Source organism: Colias philodice, chromosome 8 (assembly GCF_061535455.1).
Source record: "Colias philodice isolate Cphi_HAF_F1 chromosome 8, ilColPhil1 Martin Lab GWU primary, whole genome shotgun sequence".
NCBI classification, from domain to species: domain Eukaryota; kingdom Metazoa; phylum Arthropoda; class Insecta; order Lepidoptera; family Pieridae; genus Colias; species Colias philodice.
Genome location: NC_143093.1, coordinates 1,697,147 through 1,725,094, shown reverse-complemented (window position 1 = coordinate 1,725,094; position 27,948 = coordinate 1,697,147). Strand labels below are relative to the sequence as shown.

General features: G+C 33.2%; 1 protein-coding gene across 1 annotated transcript in view; it reads left to right on the top strand.

Moving 5' to 3' along the window:
- Positions 1-27,948, top strand: part of LOC149486300 (guanylate cyclase 32E-like) — a 138,412-nt gene that overhangs the window by 83,852 nt on the left and 26,612 nt on the right. The window contains exons 13-16 of the mRNA XM_089697909.1: positions 4,988-5,285; positions 7,942-8,133; positions 12,957-13,134; positions 22,817-22,957. Of these exons, the coding sequence (XP_089554035.1) occupies positions 4,988-5,285; positions 7,942-8,133; positions 12,957-13,134; positions 22,817-22,957 (809 nt within the window). The remainder of the gene's footprint in view (positions 1-4,987; positions 5,286-7,941; positions 8,134-12,956; positions 13,135-22,816; positions 22,958-27,948) is intronic.

The window sequence follows — 27,948 nt, the reverse complement described above, 5'->3', positions numbered from 1 at the left end:
CTAATAACAACAGGACGGGGAAGTTTTCCTTTATGAGAAGTCGTCGATTTTTCTTTAGAGATACGTGGACCGGCTCTCATGACCCAGTCAATATCTTGATCTGACAGTTCTACACCAACTTTTCGAGAGGCAAGCAAGGCAATGTGATGGAGGTTTTCATAAGCTGTTTCGGGTATGCCAGCCAGCTCAATTTCGTTTCGCAAATGTTGTTGCGCTTGTAGATTTAGGTCGGATTGGAGGTTTGAGATTGTGGCCTTAAGGACATTTATCTCCCGATTATTGCACTCCAGGATTTTAATTCTAGACTCGTTTGCGGTTACTTTCCCCTCGAGCATTTCAATACGTTCGTTGCAGATTATTAGTGATTGAGTGGCATCCTCAAGCCGCTGTTTAATAGATGAAAATTCTTGTGTCAAGCGACGGATTTCAGAAGTAAGCTCCTTAACATCGTTACCAGTTACTTCGGTAATCGAGGAATCTTTTTTCCGCATTGTAATAAACTGGGAGTCGGAAGTGGAGCGAACTGGAGTGTTGCTGTTATCTCCGCCTCTTTTTTGGGCTGAGGAGCAAATGGGACATTCCCATTTATTTTTTTGTTCAGCGGTTAGCCCATTAGCGTTTATACAAAGTTGACAAAATATTTTTCCGCAGGATTTTAGAGTGCATTTGACAGAATTATTATCCTTAAACACCTTTAAGCAACCAGAGCACTTCATTATTTATAGTATATAAACAAAGTACCTTTGCACTAAATAATGTATAAAGTAGTTCCGAGTCCGCTCTGCGAAGATTAATCTATGACTCGCAAGGACTCGTACAGCACAGCAACCGGTCCGCACGCAGATATCACCCGGCTGCCTGAAGGATTTACGAGCGATAATCACTTGCACACAGCTGTAGTCAGTTCACGTTTACCCGACACTTTAAACTGTACAATTTGCTTATTGCTGCACAAATATTCTTTAAAATTCACTTTATCTTCACTTAGTACGCGATCTAATGTTGATTATTATTAGATTTGTATCTAATATTAAAGTTAATGTTTAGATATTGAGCAAACGTACGTCGCGAAACTTTTTAAAAATATATTTTATACAGACTATGAACAGAGAACAAGTTAACGGTTTGACCGCGAGGGCAAAGATGAAATAATAAACTTTCAGCACAGATTGTTAGTTAATTGTTACAATGTAACTTTCACATAAAGTTGATTTAAGTCGGTAGAGTCATTTTAAACTCTAAACAGAGAAAAACAGAGCATCTGTGCCAAGCACCCGTCGTGATAGAAGTGAAACTTCTTAGGCAAGATGCTTAAATCGTCGCCTTTCACTATGACGTATTACCATGCACGCGTATAAAGCGCAATACACATTGAGCCCGCCGGGCCGCCGACATATGTCGGCAACTTTTTGTCGGCGGTCTAGTTGGCGGCTTCACTTATTACAAGCCGGAAAATTTAGTCGGTGGCATGTCGGCGGCTTGAGATGAGAAATTTATTTGACAGTCAACTACAGGTCGAGCGTCGTCGGGCAACTGAGCGCAGGCGTACCCAAGCCGCCAACATGTCGGCGGGCAACACGCGCGGGCGCATGACATGATTCTTTTCATACAGGCCGCCGGGTTGTGTCGCCGGGCTTTGTCGGCGGCCCGGCGGGCTCAGTGTGTATTGCGCTTTACCATGACGCGAGCTTGAAATTTTACTCTCAAAGCGCCGAAAGAAGTTTCTCTTTAAAATGTCTTTTTGATACATTTCGAATTTGCGAAGTAAAATTTGTTTCAAAAGAACTCTGGGTAATAATAGTATATTATTCAAAATATAGATTGAATCTAATATTTATATTTCGTGTTCTACTATAGTTAAAGTTAAAGCTGTTCACTTTAAATTTAGTGTGTTACAAATTTTCCAGCAACAAAATTGCGGAATCACGTGTAATAAAGTAAAACTTATGCTATTTAACTTGTTGTAACTAATTTAGTTGTACGTCGTTGAAATATTAAGTGCCTCTATGTATTCGTTTCTATTGTGTTCGTAAATTGTACGAGCTTTTCAACTCTGGCTTTTCGATCAAGATTCTTCTTTGGAAAAATTCATAAACAGCAATTGTTATTTAATTTGGAAAATTCAATACGGTTTTTACAAGTAGATTCATAAGTTATTTTCGTACATATTAAAAACTTTGTCTTCTGAATTAACTTTAAATGCATACTTATCATTCGAAATCGTTGTAATATGTATTTTTTATAAAAATATTGCTCAGATATCAAGATTCGGATGAAAAGAAATGAACTTTTGAGTCTTTTGTTCCTACATAATACACAGTCTCTGTATACCTGACACAATTCCTGAACTAAAACGTGAATTATGTAAACTTGAGAGTTTACTAAGAAGTTTTGTATACTAGTTTTGCGTCATTTTCTGCAGGACAGTGTTTTATATAATATACTAGTAGTCCGCCCCGGCTTCGCCCGTGGTACATATTTCGCAATAAAAGGTAGCCTATGTCCTTTCTCGGGTATCAAAATATCTCCATACCAAATTTCATGCAAATTGGTTCAGTAGTTTAGGTGTGATTGAGTAACAGACAGACAGACAGAGTTACTTTCGCATTTATAATATTAGTATGGATTCTATAGGACATAGGTATTGTATAGATTATTCCAGGCTTTAGTGTTCTTCAGCCTTCTGTGTACCTAATTTCACATAAATGTATTCAGTAGTTCTGAGAATAGGATTGACTTAACGCCATATTGCGAAGTTTTAAATATGCAGTTATTGATATAGGTACATGATATTTTGTAAATCGTATTTTTCGAATGAAATTCTACATGTAAAAGTTTTAACACACAATTGATTTTCCGTAATTCCTATTCATATACGTACCTACGTTTCTTAATAACTATTTTTATTATTATCATGAATTCTTTACTAAAGGCGACCACAAAGTACCGGGAAATTTAAATGAAACCAGAAAACTGAACACAATTTTAAACGCAGGCGTGTCTTGTATTTATTCAGTTCTCCATTTTAAAAGAGGACTTTTATTTGTAGGAATTTAATATCGTTATTTATTCATGCTTCTTTTGAAAATGCATCTGAATGCATGTTTATAATAATTACTACATAACTAGATTTATATAGAGGTGCTGCGCGCATTGCTCCGCTCCTAATCTATCCAATATTGAAATAATGTTTCAAATTCGACCCGTAGTTCTTGAGATTACCGTGTTCAATCAAACAAACTCTTCAGTTTTATAATATTAGTATAGATTTAAATAGAAAGCTAGATTCTGAACACGTAGATAGAAATTTGGGCTCTATTTATTAATTATCGGTTATTGAAATAAACTGGGAATATAATTAAATACGTTAATACCTAGTTTATGATGAAGGTTGCCTGGCTGAGATGGCTTTGAGCCATAAGGCCGCCGTTTGTACATTTTAAATGGTTTTGTTTTATGTACTTTCATTTAATATGTTGTACAATAAAGAGTAAATAAATAAATAAATAAATAAATATGATCTGTGAGGCTAATTAATATATTTGAAAATAGCTTTTTGAGAGTAACTCGAATATAAAACTAAAATACAACATTTGGGCTTTGAACAATTTACCCTACATATAGAATAAACTATATTTTCATATAGATTTCAGTGAAACAATTTTGGAGAAATAAAACCACTTTTTTATTTATTTTTACATAGGTAAACATTAGACTGTATTCCTAAATTGTAGCATGTTCACCTAAAAAGCTATATTCATATTTAATTTAAATTAATCTAGATATTAAGTACCTATATTTATACGTGGAAAAACTGAATATGGAACACTGTTTCATCCTCATGACTGTTCCTCAAAACTATGTTAACTTTCATACATAATAATACATAATACATATTAACGTTTTTTACACGGGTTTATTTGAAAATGGCTGATACAATAAATTGAACGTTGCCTGAGAGTTCTGGATTGAACACTGATTATGAACCTTTCAACTGAAATTTCTTACGTAATTATCTCAAAGGATTATTGCTTTTAAGTCAATCTCTTAATTGCTTAAGATTAAAACACGTGTATCTATGAATAAATTTCACTTTTCTTACACATTCTTAAGCTTATTTTGTTTCTACCAGGCATCTGCTTTTTATAAATTATCGTAATTGGTTATAGTTTTTTTTAAATTGGTCCTTATGTTCGCTCTTAATATTATCGCTTCTATTTTTAAAGGCTCATCTATGTAATACTAGCTGTGCTCCGCGGTTTCACCCGCATTGCTCCGCTCCTGTTGGTCTTAGCGTGATGATATAAAGCCTATAGCCTTCCTCGATAAATGGGCTATCTAAGACCGAAAGAATTTTTCAAATCGGACCAGTAGTTTCTGAGATTAGCGCGTTCAAAGAAACAAACTCTTCAGCTTTATAATATTAGTATAGATTCTTCAACTAAGGTAACTACATATAATTTCAAATTATTTACAAAAATGTTTTTGAAGATGCCTCAATTTCAATTTTCAATCTTGTAAATATAATTTTCACTGCGCTTCACGAATTTTTCTCTATTACATACTCGGAGCTTGGAGCGAAACGAAAATTACGTTCTAGGGAATTGTAGAGAATAAACAACATCACTGAAATGTTTTTGTTAATAACTTTTATGAGTCTACGGAACATGAATATTGCGTTTAAACAAGGTTTAAACTATATGCAGTTGTTTGTCTATGGTGTTCTTGGTTTTAATATCAGTTTCTGTTATATACTATTTGAAGATAAAAAAACTTACATTACATTTGTTTACTAAGATTGAGTATTATTTAACCAAATCAATAAAACAATATAAAATACCCTACGAATTGAGAATGTCGCGTCGCCCTTTTTAGTACTGTACCTATCCTTGTTTAAAAATAACTTCCTAACAACACTTTGACGAATACTATTAATCGTAACATCTACATTTACCAATTTTTAATTTTTATCTTCTTTTTCCCATAGATGCGAGAACTACGCCACGAGAACCTGACCCCGTTCGTGGGCGTCTGCATAGAATCCGGCATGGCATGTATCGTCACAGCATACTGTTCCCGCGGCTCCCTTGCAACCGTTCTGGCTGATAGAGACCTACATCTTGACGACATGTTCGTGGCCAGTCTGGTCGCAGATCTGCTACGGGGTCTGACATATCTGCATGACTCCGCGCTCGGTTCCCATGGCAACCTGACGTCGAGTAATTGCCTGGTAGATAGACGATGGGTACTGCAGATATCAGATTATGGACTGCATACCTTAAAGAGTGAGTTACTGCCACTGTTCTGGATAAAGACTTCCACTTGACGACATGTTCGTGGGCAGTCTGGTCACTGACCTACTGGAAGGCTGACGAATTTACTTCGAATAAGTGATTAGAATTATTTGAACTTGATAAATATAGAATTTGTAAAATTAAGGTAAAAGAAGATAAACTATTACTATTAAACGATTGGTCCACCTAAAATGTAATGTTGGATCAATCATGGATCAATCATTTGATAAAGGAAGCTTTCCGTTCGTTTTTAATATCTAGAACATCAAAGGTATCAGGGCTACAAAACTTTCTTCATTGCTTAATGGGATTATATTGTATAGTCCATTTAGTTATTTTTGGACATTAAAACTAATGTATAAAACTGACATCGATAATGTACACCCTTTTTTTTAAGTGGGGAAATCTTGCATAGATACCCACGGCCTCCGGGGAAGGGGGCGTGGGTTATGTCGGATTCCTACCGACCAAAACCCCACTGTGTTCCGTCAAGCCGCATCGGGGCCACGGGTATGGTCTAATTCGTCCGTGACATAATGTACACCATGTACACCCTAAAAGGAGGTTAAATGAACTATTTTATCACCATATAAATCTATAATTTATTTTAATTGAACAAGATTATTTCATGTAAATAGAATCTATTATACTTTTTCTATATCCATTATCTTGATACAAAGTTATTCCATTTTTGTGTACTTTCACTTCGAAATTAAAAATATCGAAGTAATCCATACTAATATTATAAATGCGAAAGTAACTCTGTCTGTCTGTCTGTTACTCAATCACGCCTTATCTATTGAACCAATTTGCATGAAATTTGGTATAGAGATATTTTGATACCCGAGAATTAAGGACATAGGATAGGTTTTATCCCGGAAATCCTACGGGAACGGGTTTATCTTTGAAAACGCGGGCGAAGCCGCGGGCGGAAAGCTAGTCAAATATAAATTACAAAAGTATCAAAAATAAGTGATAAAAAATATAAACCTTTAAATCTTTCAATCATGTCGTTCTCCATAAGCAAACTAAAAGCTATTTTGATTTATTTTTATGGAAATAAGCCAACCAGAATTAGATACAAGTGAAAGTTTTATTATTTTCCAATGTCAAGATCAGCGATTTTCGATACGGAAAATCTTGGAAAATAGAATTGTAATCTGGCTTTAGTGACGTGATTATGCCACTTGATCTAGGAAAATCCGAGTATTTTCATGATCCCATCTAGTCAAAAATATATTTTTGTATCAATAATAAACACTTAAATACTGAAATGGATGGATAACTTTTTGGATTAGAAAGACCACGTGTTCATACAATACCTTTAGTTAATACTAGCTGTGCTCCGCGCTCAGCGAGATGGTATATAGCCTATAGCCTTCCTCGATGAATGGGCTATCTAACTACAAAGAATTTTTCAAATCGGACCAGTAGTTCCTGAGATTGGAGCGTTCAAACAAACAAACAAAAAAACTCTTCAGCTTTATAATATTATAACCTAGATTAACAGAGAGAGACGTAAACACACACAACTGCCCTTTGCCATAACGGTTAGATTCACTTAGGTACCAATGCTGTCAATCAATTACAATTTTATTTATTTTTATCCATTTAGTAATTTCGACATGCAAGGTATTAGAAATCTAACTAAATACTTATACCTAATACTTACTTAAAACTTCTGGTTGTGTAGAAAGAAGAATGCTGAATGAAAACAAATAAAAAGTAATAATTAATACTAATATTATAAAGAGGAAAGGTTTGTAATTATGTAACTAATTATGTATGGTTTCACGCATAAACTACTGGACCGATTTTGATGAAATTTGGCACAGACAATCTTTAGACCCTGAGAAAGAACATAGGCTACCTTTTATTGCGAAATATGTACCACGGGCGAAGCCGGGGCGGACCGCTAGTAATTAATAAACTCAACATCTTGAATTCTAGCAACAAACTATGTATTTATACAGTTTACTTACCGAGTAATATGTAAGAATCAAGCAAAATGGAATAAATAGAAATATAAAAATAAAAACATTTCTTGATTTTGATTTCCTCAGGCAATACCATAAAATATACAGATAATTTGGCACATAAGTTCAGTAACTTTCACGGTGCTTAACTTTATTTGTGCCGAAACTCTATTTCGGGGATCCCTTATTATATAACTAGCTTATCGCACGCGGCTTCGCCCACGTTGTCAAAGAAGTTACTTTCGCATTTATAATATTTAGTAGGGAAAGCAGAAAATAGTTTTCGATATAAGATTTTTGGCCCTCTGTCGTTGGTAGCATAATATAACATCTACAGTGCAGCTTTGCTTTTGCAGCTCAAATGGTATTCATATAAGCCGTGTTGTCAAATGCACTTCCAAACATCTTTACTTCAATATTTACATTGATGTTCTGGCTCTTTAGTGTTGATAGTAAGACAGGACTTAGTATTCGTCCAACTTTAACTATTTCTACCTATTGCAATAGTTTATCTTTTACTTATTGTTACAGGAAATCTATCCTCTTTCTTTGCATTTTACAACCGACTTAAAAAAACGATATTCTCAATTCGACTGTATTTTTATTTGGATTTGTTACCACAGAACTTTTCACATTTCAAGTATTGACAGTCTTTAACTTATGTTTCATAGGTGGCTGCACAGACACGGAAGATGCCCTTCGAGTGGAGAAGCGTATGTTATGGAGGGCCCCAGAGCTCCTGAGGGACCCGAATCCTCCCCCCCGAGGGACTCAGAAGGGAGACGTGTACTCCTTTGGCATTATATTGTATGAGATCCTGGGGAGGAGCGGGCCCTGGGGAGACACTAATTTGACGAACGCTGGTAAGATTTTTGCATATTTATTTATTTAACAAATGATTCAATGGGTTTATTGGGTATTTGTTATTTTTGTACATTGAAAGAAAGAATTAAACATTTATTTTTTATAGCTAACTATATTTAACAAGAAAACAATAAATAGAAAAAAAATATTGTACAAAATAAAATACATATACGGTTATGTTATCATGTAGGCTTCAGAAAAACTTGCATTTTATTCAATGATTTGTCTCATTTATTTAATCATTCCCTGCGCATTTTCGTTTAACTTTAAACGTGTAAAATATAAGTAAAGTCCCATGTCCCCTAGTGGGGTAAGGGGCAGATGAATTATACATTTGTTTCACTGATCGAATTTCTTTAGAGACAAGTAGGTGATCAGCCTTCTGTGTCCTGCCAGACCGAGACATTTTTTTTTCTTCGTCTCCACCGGGAATCGAACCCAGGACCCCTCGGTTTCACGCTCACGCGTCAACCACTGTACCAAGGAGGCGGTCAATGTAAAATATACATAAAGACTTACTGATCGAAACTTTAAGTTTGCGTAGAAATTTCCTGTGTATTATTTAAACAACTTTTGTATACACAGTCTGCTTTAATTATTGGCTGGCTAAAGCTGGTTTTGTCAATTTGTATGTTTTGACGTGACAACGTCTTATAATTCGATAACGCCGGCTGCACGCACGAAAAAACATGACTCATGCGGCGTTACCTCGCTCTGAGGCGTTCCATGTAAGGCTTGAAGTGCAAGCGAGAGCGTGGAACGAGCGACAAAGAAGCACAATCTGACGTTGTCACGTTCAACTATCGTCAGTAAACCGACTTTACAGACAACCAATTTTTTTTATTAAACTATACAGTAACAACCCGACAGTGTACGCAAAACTTTAATCCGAGGACGAGATTTGAATGAACTGGCAGCTTTGGAAATAGAAGTCCATTTTTCAACATTTATTCCGTTTCCCACCGAAAAAGTCACTAGCGAAAACTTCTGGTTTATAATTTTTAAAACTGGACTTAACTAATTTTCGAAACTTATATATTTTCACTTTTATTTCAAAAAACATTGTTCATAATTCTGAATAAAAATCATTAGAACAGTTAATAATCATGAATACCAATCAACCATTGATTATTATGAATAGGAATTACACTATGAATTTCATAAATACACACACACAGGAAAACATAACATTACCTATAGAAACTGTACATAGGTAATCACGTTCCTAACCTAGAAAAAACATTCGTACGTCGTATGCACGAATGTTTGCGCTCAAGTGTTTGCTTCAACTTTTACAAATGCCACCCTTCACCTGGGTTTACGTATTCGTGCGAATACGAGTGACCAGCATAATAAACGGATAAATTTTCCACACAATTATAGAGACAACTCCAAAAGCCAAACATGCGTTAAGAAAACTAAAAATTTAACTGCAAAGAATACATAGCAAAATATGAAAGAAAACCCGCCAAAATTCGTGCACAGATTATCCTACACTGAAATATGAACTTGCGGAATCGGGAAAAATAAATACCGTTCGAAATATTGTTGGAAAAGAAATAACAGTTTGGTTCCACCATCTTTTGTTTATGATCATTCATCTTGTTTAGAAGTAATATTGCTAAAGCTAACTTTGACTGTTTATTTGTTACATGTGAAAGACAATTTATCTTATTGATATTGTTAAACGAACACGTTTTAGTTGTTTGTTATATTGCTACGCTTAGGGCCGATTTTTCAATGCTTGGATAAAACTTATCCGTCCAATAAAGTCTTACACGATAATATAAAAATGTCACGTAAACTGTCAAATACGGGAAATTAGAATACGTTTTTAAAATGGTAGTTTTATACATTATTCGACGAATAAGTTTTATCCAAGCATTGAAAAATCGGCCCTTAATCTGCGAACGAATTCAGATAGGTAGATTCATGAAAAATGTTATTTAGAACATGTATTTAGACCGCGACGCGGGGACCTAATCCAGAAATTTAGTAACGAAAAACCTCACGCTCCCCACTCCGACGGGCGCGGAGGTGTGGCTTGAAGGCATAGCATGCAATAGCTAAACAACAAACATGAATTGTTTCTCAGAGCTATGAAGTGTTTTCCAAATAAAAAGCCCTCAATCTATTTTTCAATTAACCAACAACGCAGCCATAGTTTTTCCAATCTTTCGAATGAATAATATTTTTCGTTTTTCATTTCATAGGATAATAATATTACCAAGGTAAGTCGGCGATAAAATAAATCGCTAAAGGAAATCAGAAACATTCTTGAAAATTGGCTGAGATTTATTACCTCTAAAGTACATCATAAGAGAGAGATATCATGATCAGAAGCACATTTAATAAAAAGTGACATAAATGTGCCATAAAATATATTAGTGCCATAATATTTAAGGACTTTAGCAATAACAAGCAGTTATGATCTGGCTATAGGTACTATGTCTAAAAGCAGTAAGTATTACTTCGAGTGCAGGAAAGTGATGGCGCTATACGAACTATATAGCTCTGTTATTTTTAAAGTGAAACTTTTATTACATCGTCTCAAACTTTTTGGTCTGTGTAGCGCATGTCGCGTGACGGTCGGCTGCCGAGTAGGTATAAAGCAGTGTTCGGAACCGTTCGAACAGTTTCACTTTTACCGTGGTTTCATAAAACCACACAACATTTTCCACACTGGAATAAATACTGCTTTAAGATATCCTCGTCTTATATAAGTCGCAGCTAACCACTTTAATTTAGCGCTTTAGAGGTAAGTTTCTTAATTTTCTTGATTTAAGAGTTGTTTTATCTTATTTCTTGTATTTTATTTCGTTCTTGATATTGTAAATGCTATTCTATCCGGGAAGATTTAGACTTTTATATAATATGTCATATATCATCCTTATCCCTAAATCATTTTCATACATTTACGAGTCACTAAAAACTTAATCACTTATAAAAACCTTTTACCATAAAAATTCTTATATCTAAAATGGCAATTTCTTTTAAATGGTATCTGCATTTAAGGACTTTTTGGAATTATATTATATTATTATCGTATTAAAAATAATTTTTACTCGCCATGTTTACACAAATTATAAATGAATTCAGGTTAATTACGAGACTAATAGCTCGAGATTGTCTAAATAGATTTTTATGATTTTTGGTTATTGCGTTTTTCCATCATCAAGCAAATTTTTAATAATTATTTGAAATACACATAATAAAACCGGCCAAGTGCGAGTCGGACTCGCGATATCTATAATAGAAAATCACGTTTTTTGTAGGTATGGGGATCCCCCTTAATATATTTATTTATTTTTTATTTTTAGTATTTTTTGTTATACCGGCCACGGAAATAAATCATTTGTGATCAGCTTTCTAGCTATATCACTGTTTATGAGATACATATTATGGAGACAAACAGACAGCGGAGGCTTAGTAATAGGGTCGTTTTACCCTTTGAGTACGGAACCCTAATAAAACGGCTTGATACAGATAAAAATAATATAATCCTAGAATGAGTAGATAATAAAAAACAACAAACCTAAAAAAGTTAATTGTGGTTCGCGCCTCTTTCTGCCTACAGTCTTTTCTTTTTAAAATTTTAGCATAGAAATTGATTTCACTTTGGTCTTTGAATGGACAAACCAAGGGACAAACACCATTTTTGACGTTAGATATAAATTAAAAGGGAAGAAAAAAAGGGTGAAAATTTAATAGTAATTTTCCTGGATATATTTGCTCAACAAATATGTATGTAAATCTAATCTTAACTTATAATATTATAGCGAGAGATCTTTTCTATATTAGATTTTTTGTTCAGCACGATTTAACTCGAAAACTACTAGATCATTTTTAAAATTACTTTACTATTAAGATTTTTCATATTTACCAAGTAACATAGGCTATTTTTAATCCTGGGTTAATACGGGCAAAGCCATGGCAGGCGGTTAGGTACAGGCAAATATGCATACGTACTACCACTAGGTAACAAAGCGAAACGCGAGCGAAGCGAAGCTAGTTAAACTTATATTAAACCACTAGCTTACCGCCCGCGGCTTCGCCCGCTTTGTCTAAAACCTAATAAATTATATACTAAAACCTTCCTCTTGAATCACTCTATCTATTAAAAAAACCGCATCAAAATCCGTTGCGTAGTTTTAAAGATTTAAGCATACAAAGGGACATAGGGACAGAGAAAGCGACTTTGTTTTATAGGTACTATGTAGTGATAGTGATGATGGTAACGTGATCTAATATTATATCATGTGTTGACCTGATTTCTAGATGGGTTTGATCATAATATGTGGTAAACAATGTACCGAATTTGATTATCGACATTATAATGTTGATATTGGGTCCTCAGGCATAATTATAAGAGTACTTACCAATATATTGTATTAGAATTGCTTTGTAAGCATAATGTTCGATTATAATGAAATACTAATTAATGCGGCATATTATACAAAATATAAAAAATCCCACTATCTTCTAGTGAATGATTCTTTCTTTCTTTATTCTTCTGGATCTATCAAATTTTATTCTGTTTTGTTTCTTTTCTGCTTATAAACTGGAACGACTGAAACGATAAAAGACAATTTATTGGGTACAATCGATAGCAGTGAATACTTATAGCTAAGAATTTAATAGCGTGCTTTTTATGTGCCGTTAAATAAACGTTATCTTTCTTTCTTCCTATTCAAATTTCATAACATTAGGGTGTCGGTGATTGCTAATCAAAATTTTGCAACCAAAAAGTGCTCAACCCACAACTTCCCTTCAAAACAATTTTTCAACCAGAAAATGCTCAAAAAGTTGCCTCTTTCAACAGAGATCATCGGGAGAGTGCGTCATCCCATAGGCGGAGTGCTATACCGTCCTCCCATCGGCAACCTCACCGCCCGGCCCTCCGTGATCTCCGTCCTGAAGTCATGCTGGAGCGAGCGGCCGGATCGACGTCCTGACGTGCGGCTAGTCAAGCTGCGACTGAAGGACATGCATGCGGGCATGTGAGTATATAATAGGGGAAGTACGGACAAAATGACAGGGTGTTTTGTTTTCCAATCATATTTATTTATTTAATGGCATTATAATCAGTCTCAATCGTTTATACTCATCTTAGGTTCATTGACTATCAGTAACACAGTCTATTAATTAAGTAGGATCTATAATAAAATATATAATAACGAAAAATATAACTAATAACAAAAACCATTTTGTCCATATAGTATGGACAAAATGACATATAAGATAAGGACATAATGACATACAAATTTTTAAGAGCAAAGTTCACAAATAAATCCTTTGGTCTTCTTTGGGACACCAGCACATGACGCATGAGCCCAAAGGTAACAAGTTACATCGTAACCAACCTTCACCGGGCTTAGAATTTGAAAAGACTATGGACACTATGGACAAAATGGCATACTGGCATACTATGTCGTTTTGTCCAATTTGTATGTATGTCATTTTGTCCCAATTCACCGAAAAACAAATAAAAATCATAATTCCATAAAATAACTAATGATTTCAATAAACTTAATCGAAATCACTGGATACTAGCGTAGTTTATCGATTTAAATACAAATAATTACAAATAACAACAAATAACTCGCCAGAAAATAGGAAAAAAACACCTGTAAAATAAACTTTTGAAGGCGAGATATATGTTTGAACTGGTAACTGCGGTGCAACTGTCAGAATGATGCTCAACGTCTGACAGGATTGTAAATATGGCTGCCGTCACGTGATACAGTCGCGGAGACGTAGCTAAAACCCGCCAATTTTGAAATAAGGGGACTATGTCATTTTGTCCATACATGTCGTTTTGTACGTATTTCCCCTATGGCACCGATAATTTTATTTATTCACACGTATCAATTACCTTTACAGGATTAACCTAATGCGGTACTAAAACTATAGATCTTATACAAATATTAAAACGAATACCTACTAATACTAACAACTTGAAGTAGTAAACTTACAATGTACTAAATGAACATACAAATAAAATACAATTAATAATTACTAATGATATAAAGAAGTTCACCCAACTTGCATGTAAATAATATTATGTCCACCCTCCCATGAACGCATGGTGCTCGCACAAGAGGAAACTTCGTGAGCAGCTTGGTTTGCGCTTGAGGCAGCCTATGACGATAATATTATAGACCAGGGATGAACTCTGTTTTATGCCCGGCATTCACTACACGCACTGCAAGCCGTATCCATACGAAGACAAATCCGTCATTGTCCACACACAGCATAAGCGCGATGCTCCTGTTTCACATTCATACGTAGATTTTTCCGAGAGCGCGTCAATGAATGGTAGTCATAATTGATTCGTAGACGCAATTATTGCAATACAATTCAAATTCAAATCATTTATTGCATACCAATACATTTTTACATACATATTAGCAACCTTATGCAGGTATTGCAATATAAATAGGTCATATAATTATGTATATTTAAATTACATCATATCACAATTGGCAGCGTGGTGGCCTAAATGGTGGTATCTTTGTCTTGTTACATGTGTGGCTTTTCCTTTTCCTTATCCTTACCAGTCATTTTCATTTTTCATCATCAACCATTTCTTTATTCCTTCGCTAGACTTTTGGATAGGCGTTGCTCTATTATCAGATAATCAACTCGTTCTGAAATAAAAACCGCGAATTTATATGTTTTCGTGAGTATAATGTACCTATAATAAAAATGTATTTTCAATAATTAAGTTATAAATATGTTTTTTTATTATTATAAATGTGTGTAGGTCAAATTCGTGATTGAGTAATAAGCATGGACCAATATATATCAAGATATTGGTAAATGGTAATTAATACGTAATTATCTATATTATATGTATAAACATGTAAGTTTCACACCATAACTAATTATTACAATAGTTACAATAGTAATATAAAGTAATAGAATAACAGAAATAGTTCATAAATCGTAATATTCCAACACAAACTGGCGCAGTTCTATAGACGCAGGCAACTAAAATACAATCACCAATCCTGCTTTGAATCTGTTTGGATTAGCTGCATGCTTTGTCGCTTATTGTATTTCAGTTCCACTATTGTTGATAACGGAAATAATTGGAGTTTTGATGTAGCTATTATATTAGTATTAACAATGTCTACATAAATCTGAGTGTGTGTTCTGCATTTCATTCAGTTTAAGATCGCCAAATCTACACGAGATCTTAAATGAGTACTTACCTAGACTATTTCTATCTATTTTGGTGTCATATGTCGTACCTATACATTAATTAATGTCCAAATATGACAAATTTTGTGGCCACGACAGGCTATGGCTGAAAAACAGCGGTGAAAGCACTGGCCTTTTGGTCATTGTATTCTCCATATGCTGCGTCCATACCCTTTCGTGGTGAACTGTTATTTTTCATTTGTATTTTTTATGTATTTCTTTTTTACCACGAATAAATGAATCTTCTATTCTATTCTTATTCTTTAGACCAGTTACTTTTACTAGGGCCGGTTTCATCACTTTGAGAAACCCTTTTAATATGTTTGACGTATTTTATAGGTTGCCATTTTAACCGACAGATAAGCTAAATAGCATTTATCTACAAGCTATGAAGTCTCGTGAACAAAACTTACAATTTGTGTGATAAAAGTTTGGACTAGTTTTTGCATGAAATATTGCAAACGAAGCGGGGACAGTCTACTATATTCTAATGAAAATCATTTCTTATACCCAATGTACAATATGCTATTGTTTCAGCTAAATCTATGCTTATTTCGCAATTCAATTGCAAATATCTGCAACCGATATTGAACCTTAAATAGTCATTTTCCCTTTGTGTTGTGATATATGTTTATGTACTTACCAGTTTGTTAAATGTACGATCTTTGTGCAAAGGTTGGTGGTAAAAGAAACACTTGTATCGACTGTAAGCTTGTATTGAACTGTTTAAAGTGTAGAACAACAGGACTATACGAACGAACGAACGACGACGGAACGCGAGTATGAGATCTACGGACCATTAGCCCGGTCAATTTAAACATTCGGTGCTACATAAAGTCCCAACAGGCTGAATTTCTGTGAAGTTGTTGAAAACATAATTATAAACAATGTCTAAAAGTTCCCCATCATTCCCCTGTAAGCTAAAAATTTTATTCACGGTCAAAGGTCAAAAAAATGAGTTTTTCGCGATTTTCAGCAAAACGGTAACTTTTATCATAAAGTACCTCAGGCAAAGATTGTAGATCATAAAATTGTCTATAAAAATGTATCAATACTTTTTTTCTTACGAGCCACCGTTTCTGAGATAAGTATAACGATTCAAAAAGTTATAAAAGTTGTTATCTTTGACTGACTTTATGTAGTAGTAGTACCCTCATTTTTTGGTTTAAATTGACCGGGCTACATAGACGATACGTTTTATTTATTATGAGAATCATAGCAAATTAGTTACCTACAAATTTCATTGAAAGCACAGATAATATAATTGTATGCTAGATTGAAAGGTAAATTACGGTCTCATTTAATTCAACAACATTAGTGTATAAATGTAACCTAATTTATATTGACTATGAATAATGAAGGCTGTTGGAAACTAACATCGTTTGTAACAACTTTGATTAAACTGTTTGTCTTTGTATTGTGAAGATATTACCTGCAGTTTGTAATCGAACTAACTTAAAGGATAGAAATGTTTTATGTATGTAGGTATTATGTGTGTGATTATTTTTTTATTTTTTATAGCATAATTATTAGACAACTTAAATTTTCGCTTAGAAATGCACTTCTCTTTGAAACGAATGTTGGTATTTCAGAAGAAAAATTGTATACAAGAATTCAAAATATTGTTTTCCAATGATTGTGTTTCGATTAATTTTATAAGTATTAGGTAGCTATCTTTTTTTATTCATATTAAAATATTTGAGTAACGTAAGCTTAATAAATAAATTTTTTGTCGCATTTCTCCTTCTTTAATCTTTAATTTAAATTTACCAATATTAATGATCAATAAATTTGTGTTGTACCCATAAATTCATTCGCGTATCATTGCACTGTGGTTTTAATAATTGGCCTAATTGTCGAATTGGTTAATCAGCGAATAATATTATACATTATATATGCATAACTATAGATAGGTAATAGATATTGCTGTTTAATAGGATATTAATGTCCTACTAGTATTATGAATGCGAAACTTTTGTGAGGATGGAATTCACGCAAATACTTCTGAACCGTTACAATGACGGCTTCGTCCGCGTTTTCAAAGAAAAAACCCGCATAGTTCCCGTTCCAATGGGATTTCCGGGATAAAACCTATCCTACGTATTAATCCAAGTTACCCTCTATATGTGTGCTAAATTTGATTGTAATCGGTTCAGTAGTTTTTCATGAAAGAGTAACAAACATAACCTACACATACACATACATCCATTCTCACAAACTTTCGCATTTATAATATTAGTAGGAAGGATTACCTCGGTTTGGTAAATGCTTTCGGTCTTTCAATAGTAAATATATAATAGTATATATATATATATATATATATATATATATATATATCACTGATAGTTCTGTTTCAAGTGACAATTTAAATTTCAAGAAGCCTTTTAATTTCTACAATCAATAGCCAAGTAAAATAGGCCACATACATTACAGTTCAGGCATTATAGTTTCATACCTAAAGTGCTGCTAGAGTACTATCGATGGATCTAACCGCAGACACATCTGTATATTGTAGTTAAGTGTTTTCTTGTGTAATATCAGAAAATGTATAGGTATTAGATATACTATAGTACTATAACATAATAACGAAACATTAAGAAAGTGAGAAACTAGGTTTGTCCTGGCTTCGACCGGGTTGAGCCTGGATGCAACAATAAATATAGTTGAAAACAAACACTAAAAACACGCTTATAAGATTAGGTTATGAAATTATTGTATTGTTACCGATCCATGATAAGTGTACAGATTTTGAATTAAATCTATCTATTAAAAACCCATCTAAATTGAGTCTAAACGAATCGGTTACAAACAAACTTACAAAATCACAGGTGAAGCTAATAAAAGCGTATTAAAATAATAATAATAGTTTAAAAAAACTAAAAAACACGCTTTTAGTTCGGTTTTCTATAAAAAGCGTGTTTTTTATTTTTTTTTAACTATTATTTATTTTATCAAATTAGTGTATTGTCATCGGTCCTCAATAAATCTACAAAGTTTGAACGAAATCTGGCCGTTTAAAGTGGGTCAAAATCGCGCCCAAAGAAGTCGGTTACAAACATACAAACATACAGGTGAAGCTAATATAAAGCGTGTAAATACATATCTTACGCCGTAATTACGCCGTACCTAAAGAAGTAGGTTCCTTTCTAATGATATAATAATTTTCAACAAAACCTTACAAACATTACGTTTATAATAGACCGGGAGATACTGACACAAAATTTCGAGTCATTTGTAACAGGATGGCGGTTCTACAGGGGTCTTAGTACGCAATGACAAAAAAAAAATGATGGTATGAACGCTGGTACCGGTGGGTTAGTCGCGTGGGCCTTAGTCAAACTCGTCGGAAAAATAGCGAAAGTCAAACGATTTGTAACACAAAAATTTTAGAATTTACCGATAGCCCATAAAAAAGAAGTAGGCGGTAGTGTCATGCAATACTTTTCCGGTATGACTTACAGCCCGCCATACCGACGCGAATGTGTTGATTTAAAAAAAACAATTATTCAACCATTTGTACCAAGCTAACTTTTGCACAGGTAACCATCGTCGTGCAGCCATTTACGAAAATCGCCATGCCATACTTTTCGGACGATTCCAAATGGTCGCCATACCGCCGAAAATCTGCAAAATTTTTTTATTTCGCCTATCTTTTTGTACCAGTATTGCATTTGGCTTTTTGGAGAGTATTTGATAAAATGTGACCATTATTATATTTGCCATACTTCTAGTAGGGGGAAAAAGTGCTGTCATACTTGAAAAATAAATTTATTATTAATTTATATAAGTGAAGATTTCCAACACCTAGATCTTTGAAATTTTGTATTTATATTCGTTGATCCTCAAACTTACAGGAAAAATAAGTGCCATACTGTTACAAATCGTTTGACTTTCGCTATTTTCCGACGAGTTCGACTAACGCCCACGCGACTAAGCCGCCGGTACCAGCGTTCACACCATCATTTTTCTTTTTGTCATTGCGTACTAAGAACCCTGTAGAACCGCCATCCTGTTACAAATGACTCGAAATTTTGTGTCAGTATCTCCCGGTCTATAAATGTTTGATTTAACGTATATAATGCGTTTTGAAATAAAATCGTTTTAATAAGGGATAATGTTAATTAAGAGGTTATTATTGAATTTACGTATTTTCAAAACGTTCCTCTAACCGCTAAGTTTTCGATAAAGGGCGGTTTTGGTTTTCCATTGAATTTGAGCGGATTGTTTTAAATACCTACTTCCTACGTAATAAATATGGCTAAATCAAATTCACGTATTAACATAAAGTATTTGCAATTTAATTGATTTTTTTTACTTTAAATTTAAACTTGGCGAAAATGTAATAATTTAATGTTTATTGATATATAAATAATTAACAAAAATTGTTAAATTGTCTTTTACCTTAAATAAGAAAGCCGTGACTGACATTACCATATATTAGGTACTGTATCTACATTATTTATCATTATACATAGGATTTATAAGCGCATTTCTTGTAAAATAAATTAATTTCATTACAAATCAAGAAATATAACACATAGGTACTTACATGTTAGTTACCTACATTTTGAACATTTCCACAAAAAAACAAATTTATCTAAACGAACCCTGATATGTTCTAGAATGTAGATCAGAATCTAACTTATGTTATCAACCTAAGCGCCAACTTGAGTTCGATAAAGATCTGATCTAGGACACTAGGACACGTGTGATAAAACCTCGTTCGTGTCCCGTTGTTATTTTGCCAATTTTGGTACAAAAACGCTTTTAATTTTAAGACAAAATGTAAGTAATACCTATTGAAATATTATTTGCTTAAATAAATAAGGTAAAGTTCCCCTTTCCGGGATAAGGACCCAAGACTTATAATAAAAAGCATAACACTGTGGTTATTAAATTATTGTTTGTTTCAATTTTACCCGACTTAAAATTGAGGGTAATGTACCTAACAAAATTGTAAATTATTCATATACCTATGCATGATTAATGACAATAATTAATTGTGTGACTGTTGTTTATTGGCTAACCTTGAGCATAGTGTAAATATTTTTTTACAAAAAGATTAAAGACTTAATATTTATAGGTTAAAGATTACAAAACGAAATAAAGCTGTAGGAATGTACATTGTTTAATACAGTTTAAATTTATAATACTTTTATTACAACTTGGAAGTATTTTTTATCTTTGATTAACCAAAAATATATAAACGATCCTTTTCGCACATAAATCTAAAAATATATACTGAAAAATATCCTTTTGGTATACCTTTATCACTATAAAAATACTAAATGAGAAACCTTATCTGTATCCGATCGTTTCAATCACGCCCACGAGTCAATACTTACTTCCAATTATTTCGATAAAATGCTTGACTTTAGTAAATAGAAACAAGTACTTTTTCTAGAAAATGTTCAGACTAATTCTGTATTTTACATAAAGACTTGTTATGAACACTAGGTACGTTTTAACATTGGCATTAGACATAGGTACATTTTTTTCTTAAATTTTTCCCCGCCCTTCAGCTCTACTTCTTCAGATTAACTATTTATAAGCATTGGAAAATTCACTAAAATATATTAGGTAATTTAAATTCCATTACAGGGGAAATAATCTTGCTTTTGTACAATGCAAGATAAAAGTACTACAATATAGTCATTTATTTCTTACACTAACTACACTAGAGAGTATTCTCTTTACAAAAGGAATATAATTGACTCATTGTTAAGAAAATTAAGACCTAAATAACAGATAGTTAAAGTGATTCAATTTACACTACTACATAGTTACATACTATTCAAAAGTTGATTCCCTCTACATACACTGGGGTAGATCCCTTTAAAAATAATAAAAAGTGCAAAAAAATCGCAGTCGGATGAAACCCATTAGAAAAGGAGGGGAATATGATGAAAATTAAAGGAAAAATAAATTACGGTCAATCCGAGTTCGGGAAGTGGGAGGGGGGAGCTTTTAAGAGAAAAAAATGGTTTCTCTCGATTTCCGACAAAACTACAAGTCCTACGGAAAAAAGTTCAATGGCAAAGTTGTATGTAATAAAAAAATCTACAACTTTTGTATTGACAATTTTTTCACATAACCTCAAAATTTAGGTGAAAAATTCAAAAAACCAAGTTTTTGGTTTTCTATTTTTAACTACTTCAAAATTTATTTTTTTTCTACGACATTTGGTAGAAACTTGCTTTATTATGTCCCAAATACACTGTAATTTATTTGATTGAAAATATTTATTTTTTCGCCTTATTTTGAATTAATACCAAAAAAACAACCTAATTTTCAATCGAAAAGTCACCCGTCAAAATATCAGCTTTTTTCAAAAACTTTGGGAGCCTTTTATTCATCAAAATCTCTACTTTTATATGGTGTAAAAAAAATAAACCTTACCATAGTAAATGTTCTCAGGAAATGCTTACAAACAGTGTCATAATTAGCTTTTACTAAATCAGGCACACTTCTCGAACTCTATATCTTCTCTTGTATCGGCTTTTCGGTAATATTTCAAAAGAAAAAAAATTATCTGTTCTACGTATAATATTTTACAGCATATTCAAAAGCAAAATGATGTCGATAAAAACATTTCAGGTAGTTTGAGAAGTGTGCCTGATTTAGTAAAAGCTCATTTTCACACTGTTTGTATGCATTTTCTGAGAACATTTACTATGGTAATGTTTATTTTTTTTTACACCATATGAAAGTAGAGATTTCAATGAATAAAAGGCTCCCCAAGTTTTTGAAAAAAGCTGATATTTTGACGGGTGACTTTTCGATTGAAAATTAGGTTGTTTTTTTGGTATTAATTCAAAATAAGGCGAAAAAATAAATATTTTCAGTCAAATAAATTACAGTGTATTTGGGACATAATAAAGCAAGTTTCCACCAAATTTCGTAGAAAATAAATAAATTTTGAAGTAGATAAAAATAAAAAACCAAAAACTTGGTTTTTTGAATTTTTCACCTAAATTTTGAGGTTATGTGAAAAAATTGTCAATACAAAAGTTGTAGATCTTTTTATTATCTACAACTTTGCCATTGAACTTTTTTCCGTAGGACTTGTAGTTTTGTCGGAAATCAAGAGAAACCATTTTTTTCTCTTAAAAGCTCCCCCCTCCCTTTTCCCGAACTCGGATTGACCGTAATTTATTTTTCCTTTAATTTTCATCATATTCCCCTCCTTTTCTAATGGGTTTCATCCGACTGCGATTTTTTTTTGTTTCAAAAATTATCTACTCTAGTCTAACATGGCTGTCTCATCCTATGTATGCATATATTAAGAAAAACGCAACCCATTTTGATCCAGTTTTTTTAAGAGTGATTTTCAAGGAAGGTCTTTGTACTTATTATAGGTAATTTAAGTTTAAAAAGAAGAAAGCATTTATTATTCGTTCCAACATGTCAAACAATATAATCAAAAGAAAATCCATTCAGAAGGCTTTAATTCCTAAATCTTCTTATTGTTCTCAGGAAAACAAATATATTCGACAACATGCTGTCCATGATGGAGAAATACGCCTCAAATCTGGAGGCTCTGGTGGCCGCGAGGACTGAACAGCTGGCACAAGAGAAGAAAAGAACTGACGGTCTACTCAATAGAATGCTGCCTAGGTAGGTTTTAAAAGAACATTGAATAAGGCGTCTTACTTAAAGTACACTTGCAATTTATTGTTTTAATATACTTTAATAACATTCTACTTTTAATATTATAATACATATATACTTTTATATTGTGTGTTTCCCGTTTATAAATTTGGTTTGTCCTCACAAACCAAATTTATAAACGGGAAATTTGTTGTTTGGTAATTAGAGCTAAATAACAGGAACAAGCAACATAAATGTATTTTTGATGCTCAAAATGTAGATAGTTTTACCAAGTTAATAAAGATCATTTTTTTTTAACTTGAATCGAGTTCATTCGTTCATTTAAAATCTAAATTGCTTCATTGGTTTTGATATCACAAGATTATTCAATTACTAGCTTCCGCCCGCGACTCCGTCCGCGCGGATGTCGGTCTTTGCGTGGATGGTTTATTTCTCCATTTTGAGTAACTCTGACAATGACATCTTATAAATATCTATTGGACCCAAATACGGCTAGGCTTATTATAATACGCAACGTGTGTTCGCGGTTCTACAGAACAACGTCTATGGATAAAACTGAAAAATTAAGTTTAATTATTTTTCTACGTATTTTTCCAGGATAAAAATTATCCTATTTTACGCCCAGGATAATAAGGTATAATTATACCAAGTTTCATCGAAATCGAACCGTTAGTTTTCACGTGATGTCTTCACATTAGAGGTCCGCGCCACGCCGGCGTGCCGCCGCCGAGAGACCCCGGCGCGCCGCCGCCGCCGCCGGGTCACAGATAAATTGGCGCCGAGTTCAAATTTTGCCAAATTTTGGAACCATGTGTCACGCACGCGTTGTTGTCTATAACACGGCAACGTCGTATCGATATAGTAGACAATGTCTACTATATCGATGCCAGATGTTTTACTCCAAAAGCTAGCCAAAAAACACTCCAATAGATTTATTGATGAGGATGACGACGTCGCTCAAGAGTGTTGGAGATATTTGGCTACGGCTAACCCTTCAGATTTAGGAGATGTAGAGGACAACATTCTTAAGTTCTGGGAACAAAAAAAGTTGTCGAGACAGTACTTCAAGCCGGCCCACCGACTTCAGCTGAACAAGGCTCAGGTGCGACCGCATATGGAGTACTGATCTCATCTCTGGGCCGGAGCCCCACAGTATCAACTCCTTTCTCTTGACCGCATCCAACGTCGAGCAGCTCGAATTGTCGATGACCGTAGGCTTTCTGATAGGCTCGATCCACTGTCAGTGCGAAGAGACGTTGCGTCTCTCTGTATACTGTACAGAATCTACTATGGGGAGTGCTCTGAGTAATTGTTCCACCTTTTACCAGCCGTACAGTTCCACCACCGGACCACACGCCGTAAAAACCAGTTCCATCAGCACCATCTGGATGGTTGGCGCTCCACCACTGTCCGCTTCACCCGCAACTTCCTTCCGCGTACGGTGAAACTATGGAACGATTTGCCACCTGCGGTGTTCCCGAACAACTACGACATTGGGGCCTTCAAGAAAAGAGCTTGTTTGTCCATAAAAGGCCGGCAAAACACCTGTAACACTTCTAGTGTTACAAGTGTTTATGGGCGGTGGTGACCACTTAACATCAGGTGGGCCTGCTCTCCTTTGCTTGCTCTGACATAACATTGCCAATAAAATTATTGACAATGTTTATAATTTATTATCATGGTCATCACTAAATAGTTAAGCTACTTGATTTTAATAAAAATATTTTTTTTATTAAACTTAAAGAGAGATTTTTCTACTGCCCGCCCACCCCCTAATAACTTTAAAAATAACTAGCCCACGCCGGCGACGCCGCGCCGCGCCGGGTGCCGCACCCGGCGCGCCGCCGCTGGGCTTTTGGACTGCGGCGCGGACCTCTACTTCACATACAGACAGACAGACAGACAAAAAATTTTTTAATCACATATTTGGGTTTGGTATCGATCCAGTAACACCCCCTGCTATTTATTTTTTCAATATTTTCAATGTACAGCATTGACCCTTCTACAGATTTATTATATGTATAGATACCAGACACTTTTTCAATGTCTCATAAGTTTATCTTTTAAAATATTCCATATAAATACGCTATAAAATCCTCCTAACGCAATTACTAGCACGAACAGAAAATGAAAATCAATTTTTATAGCGACAAGAGTTCATTCGAATGAATGCATTCGAATGAACTCATTTTTGATGAAATGAAAATCGTTTATATATGTAAAAGTAGGCCAAATAGATTTTATTAGACATGTTAAACTGGTTCAAATGTTTCGCGGAACTTTATTTAAGAAATACCTACGTATTTTAGTTTTACGTAAATGGAACTTCACATAGTTTTTTAAGATGAGTTTAATTCGAGTACTAAAGAAAATTATCTGTATGTTTGGTTGGTTAGGACACTAATATTTTATAAACCGAATTGCAAATTATTCTGCTATTCGGTTGTGTTGAAGTATACATGAAAGGAATTCTATTAAAAGTTTGCTGTTTTTCTTTTTTGTGTAAAAAAAAAAAAAAACAATCTAGGTAGGTGATATAACTATAACTAACATCAGATTTTAACGCCTATGTATTTTTTTAAGTAATACTCTCTCTGTATTATCATCAAAATTACTTCAGTAGTTTCAATAAAAATACAGACTAATATTTTGTATGGTTTCTAATAAATTATTTTTTAAGCAACCTTTCTAAGTAAGGCAAGTTACGAACTATCGAAGATAAAATCCATAACTGTATTTTTAATTAAGGCAGAAATAAATTATTTCACCAAAAAGACACATAATTTTATAATAATTTCGAATATTTTAACGTTAAAAAACAAACATAATTTATTCATTTTCCCTCTATGGATGAATGTTTAATCACTGCATATTGAAATCCTCACGTTTTCAGAGGTGCGAGGTTAAAATATGCATTTATGTTTTTTAATTACACGTTGAATTTAATTTATTCCTAATTTTAATGTCTCATTATTTGATATTGATTTGATATAGTTACTTCATCTATGTCAAAATTATGTGAAATAAGATTTTTTGACAAATAAGTGTTATAATAAATTATTATTGAAAAATACTAAAGTTCTACTGTAGATACTTCTTATCTATTCATCATCATAATTATTTGTTATGAAAAGTCCTATCAAAACTGGTCTATGCACTTAAGATAATATGTTTATCGATTTTCCTACATAGGTACTTGAATAAAGTCAAAACTGTTTCTATTAAAAGATACCTACTTCTATTTTTAGGCGATCTAATTTCATGGAAAAAATAGTATTCAATATTCTTATTTTCCACGATTCAGAAATATTTTCAAACAAAATATATAATATATAAAAATGTTACATAAAATGTTATTCTTTTACTCTCAAATATCTCAAAAATAAAAATATCTCAAAAAATATCTCAAAAGGAAACCTTACGCAAGAGATTAAATGCCTTTGTCAAGTAGCAGAAAAGAAATTTATTACAAAACTCATGTTACATCTATATTTAACTTAAAACAGAGTGTTTTTCGAACAACTTATCAAATAAGATAACAGTTAATAAATCATTATCACTAACTACATAGTATAAAACAAAGTCGCTTTCTCTGTCCCTATGTCCCTTTGTATGCTTTAATCTTTAAAACTTGATTTTGATGCTGTTTTTTTAAATAGATAGAGTGATTCAAGAGGAAGGTTTGAGTATATAATTTATTAGATTTTAGACAAAGCTGGCGAAGCCGCGGGCGGTAAACTAGTATTATATAAGCTATTGATAACACAACATTAATTCTTCGTGGATCTAATAACGAAGAACAGTTTTGGCTACGCCCGCTCTGACCCGGGATAAAAATATAATGGAGCGCATGGAACTCTGAAATAATTAAGCTTTCTGCGAGAGAAAACTTTTTCAAAAACAGTTAAATAGTTTCGAAGCATATTTCGTATTGAAATAATGTTATTCTCATCTATATCTATACTAATATTATAAAGATGAAGAGTTTGTTTGTTTGTTTGAACGCGCTATCTCATGAACTACTGGTCCGATTTGAAAAATTATTTCGGTGTTAGACAGCCCATCTATCGAGGAAGGCTATAGGCTATATTATAATATCATCACGGTAAGACCCACAGTAAGACCAATCGGAGCGGAGCACAGCTTACAACAGAACTTACTACATACATATTATTTTCGATGGTAACCGCTTCATTAAAACTATTGACTACTAGTACATCCCGTTCATTTTTTATACGATATAACTACAAGTTACATCGTTTGTAATTATTAGTATTAAAGGTAGTGTCTTATTAATTAAAATTAATAAATTTTTTGTATTTATGTCTTATAAAATAGCTGCTAATCATATTGAAGATTCTTACGGGTTCAACTTTAATGTTAATTTTCTTTCATTTATATAGTATTTGGATATTTAATTAATATCAGCTTTAATAAATTAATTATGTTATTAATTAATAACTAAAATAATAGCTAAACGTGTACAAAATATTACAAGTATGCGTACATAATTATTATTTTCTCTGTCTCAATTAATGATTATAAATCTTCACATAAATTACAAAATAAATATACTACCTAACTAATACTATTTTGAAATTTTGTTTTTCAAGATTTGCCATTTCTATTTTGGTTTAAGCAGATATCTACCAAAAAAAGGCTTTAAACTGCTCTAGTTCTGTTATCTTACAAAATAAAGCACCCTTAAACCATCCCTTTCTTTGGAAATCCCCTTTGAAAATCTTTGAACATCCCTTAATTACAATGTACAGTTTACGGGATTCTTAAAGTAGGTATACATACGTTCTATACAAAAAACATCTACTAAAATATAAAATACAAATATTTACTCTTAGCTCTATACCATATTATTTGCATTCAAAAATTATTCGACTACCTACAGACAAACATAATTATTTCATTTTATCTTACACAGCTTTCCTCCCAAACAAAACTCTAAAAAATAATATACTTTTCTTCGATGTAAGTTCAAAAAT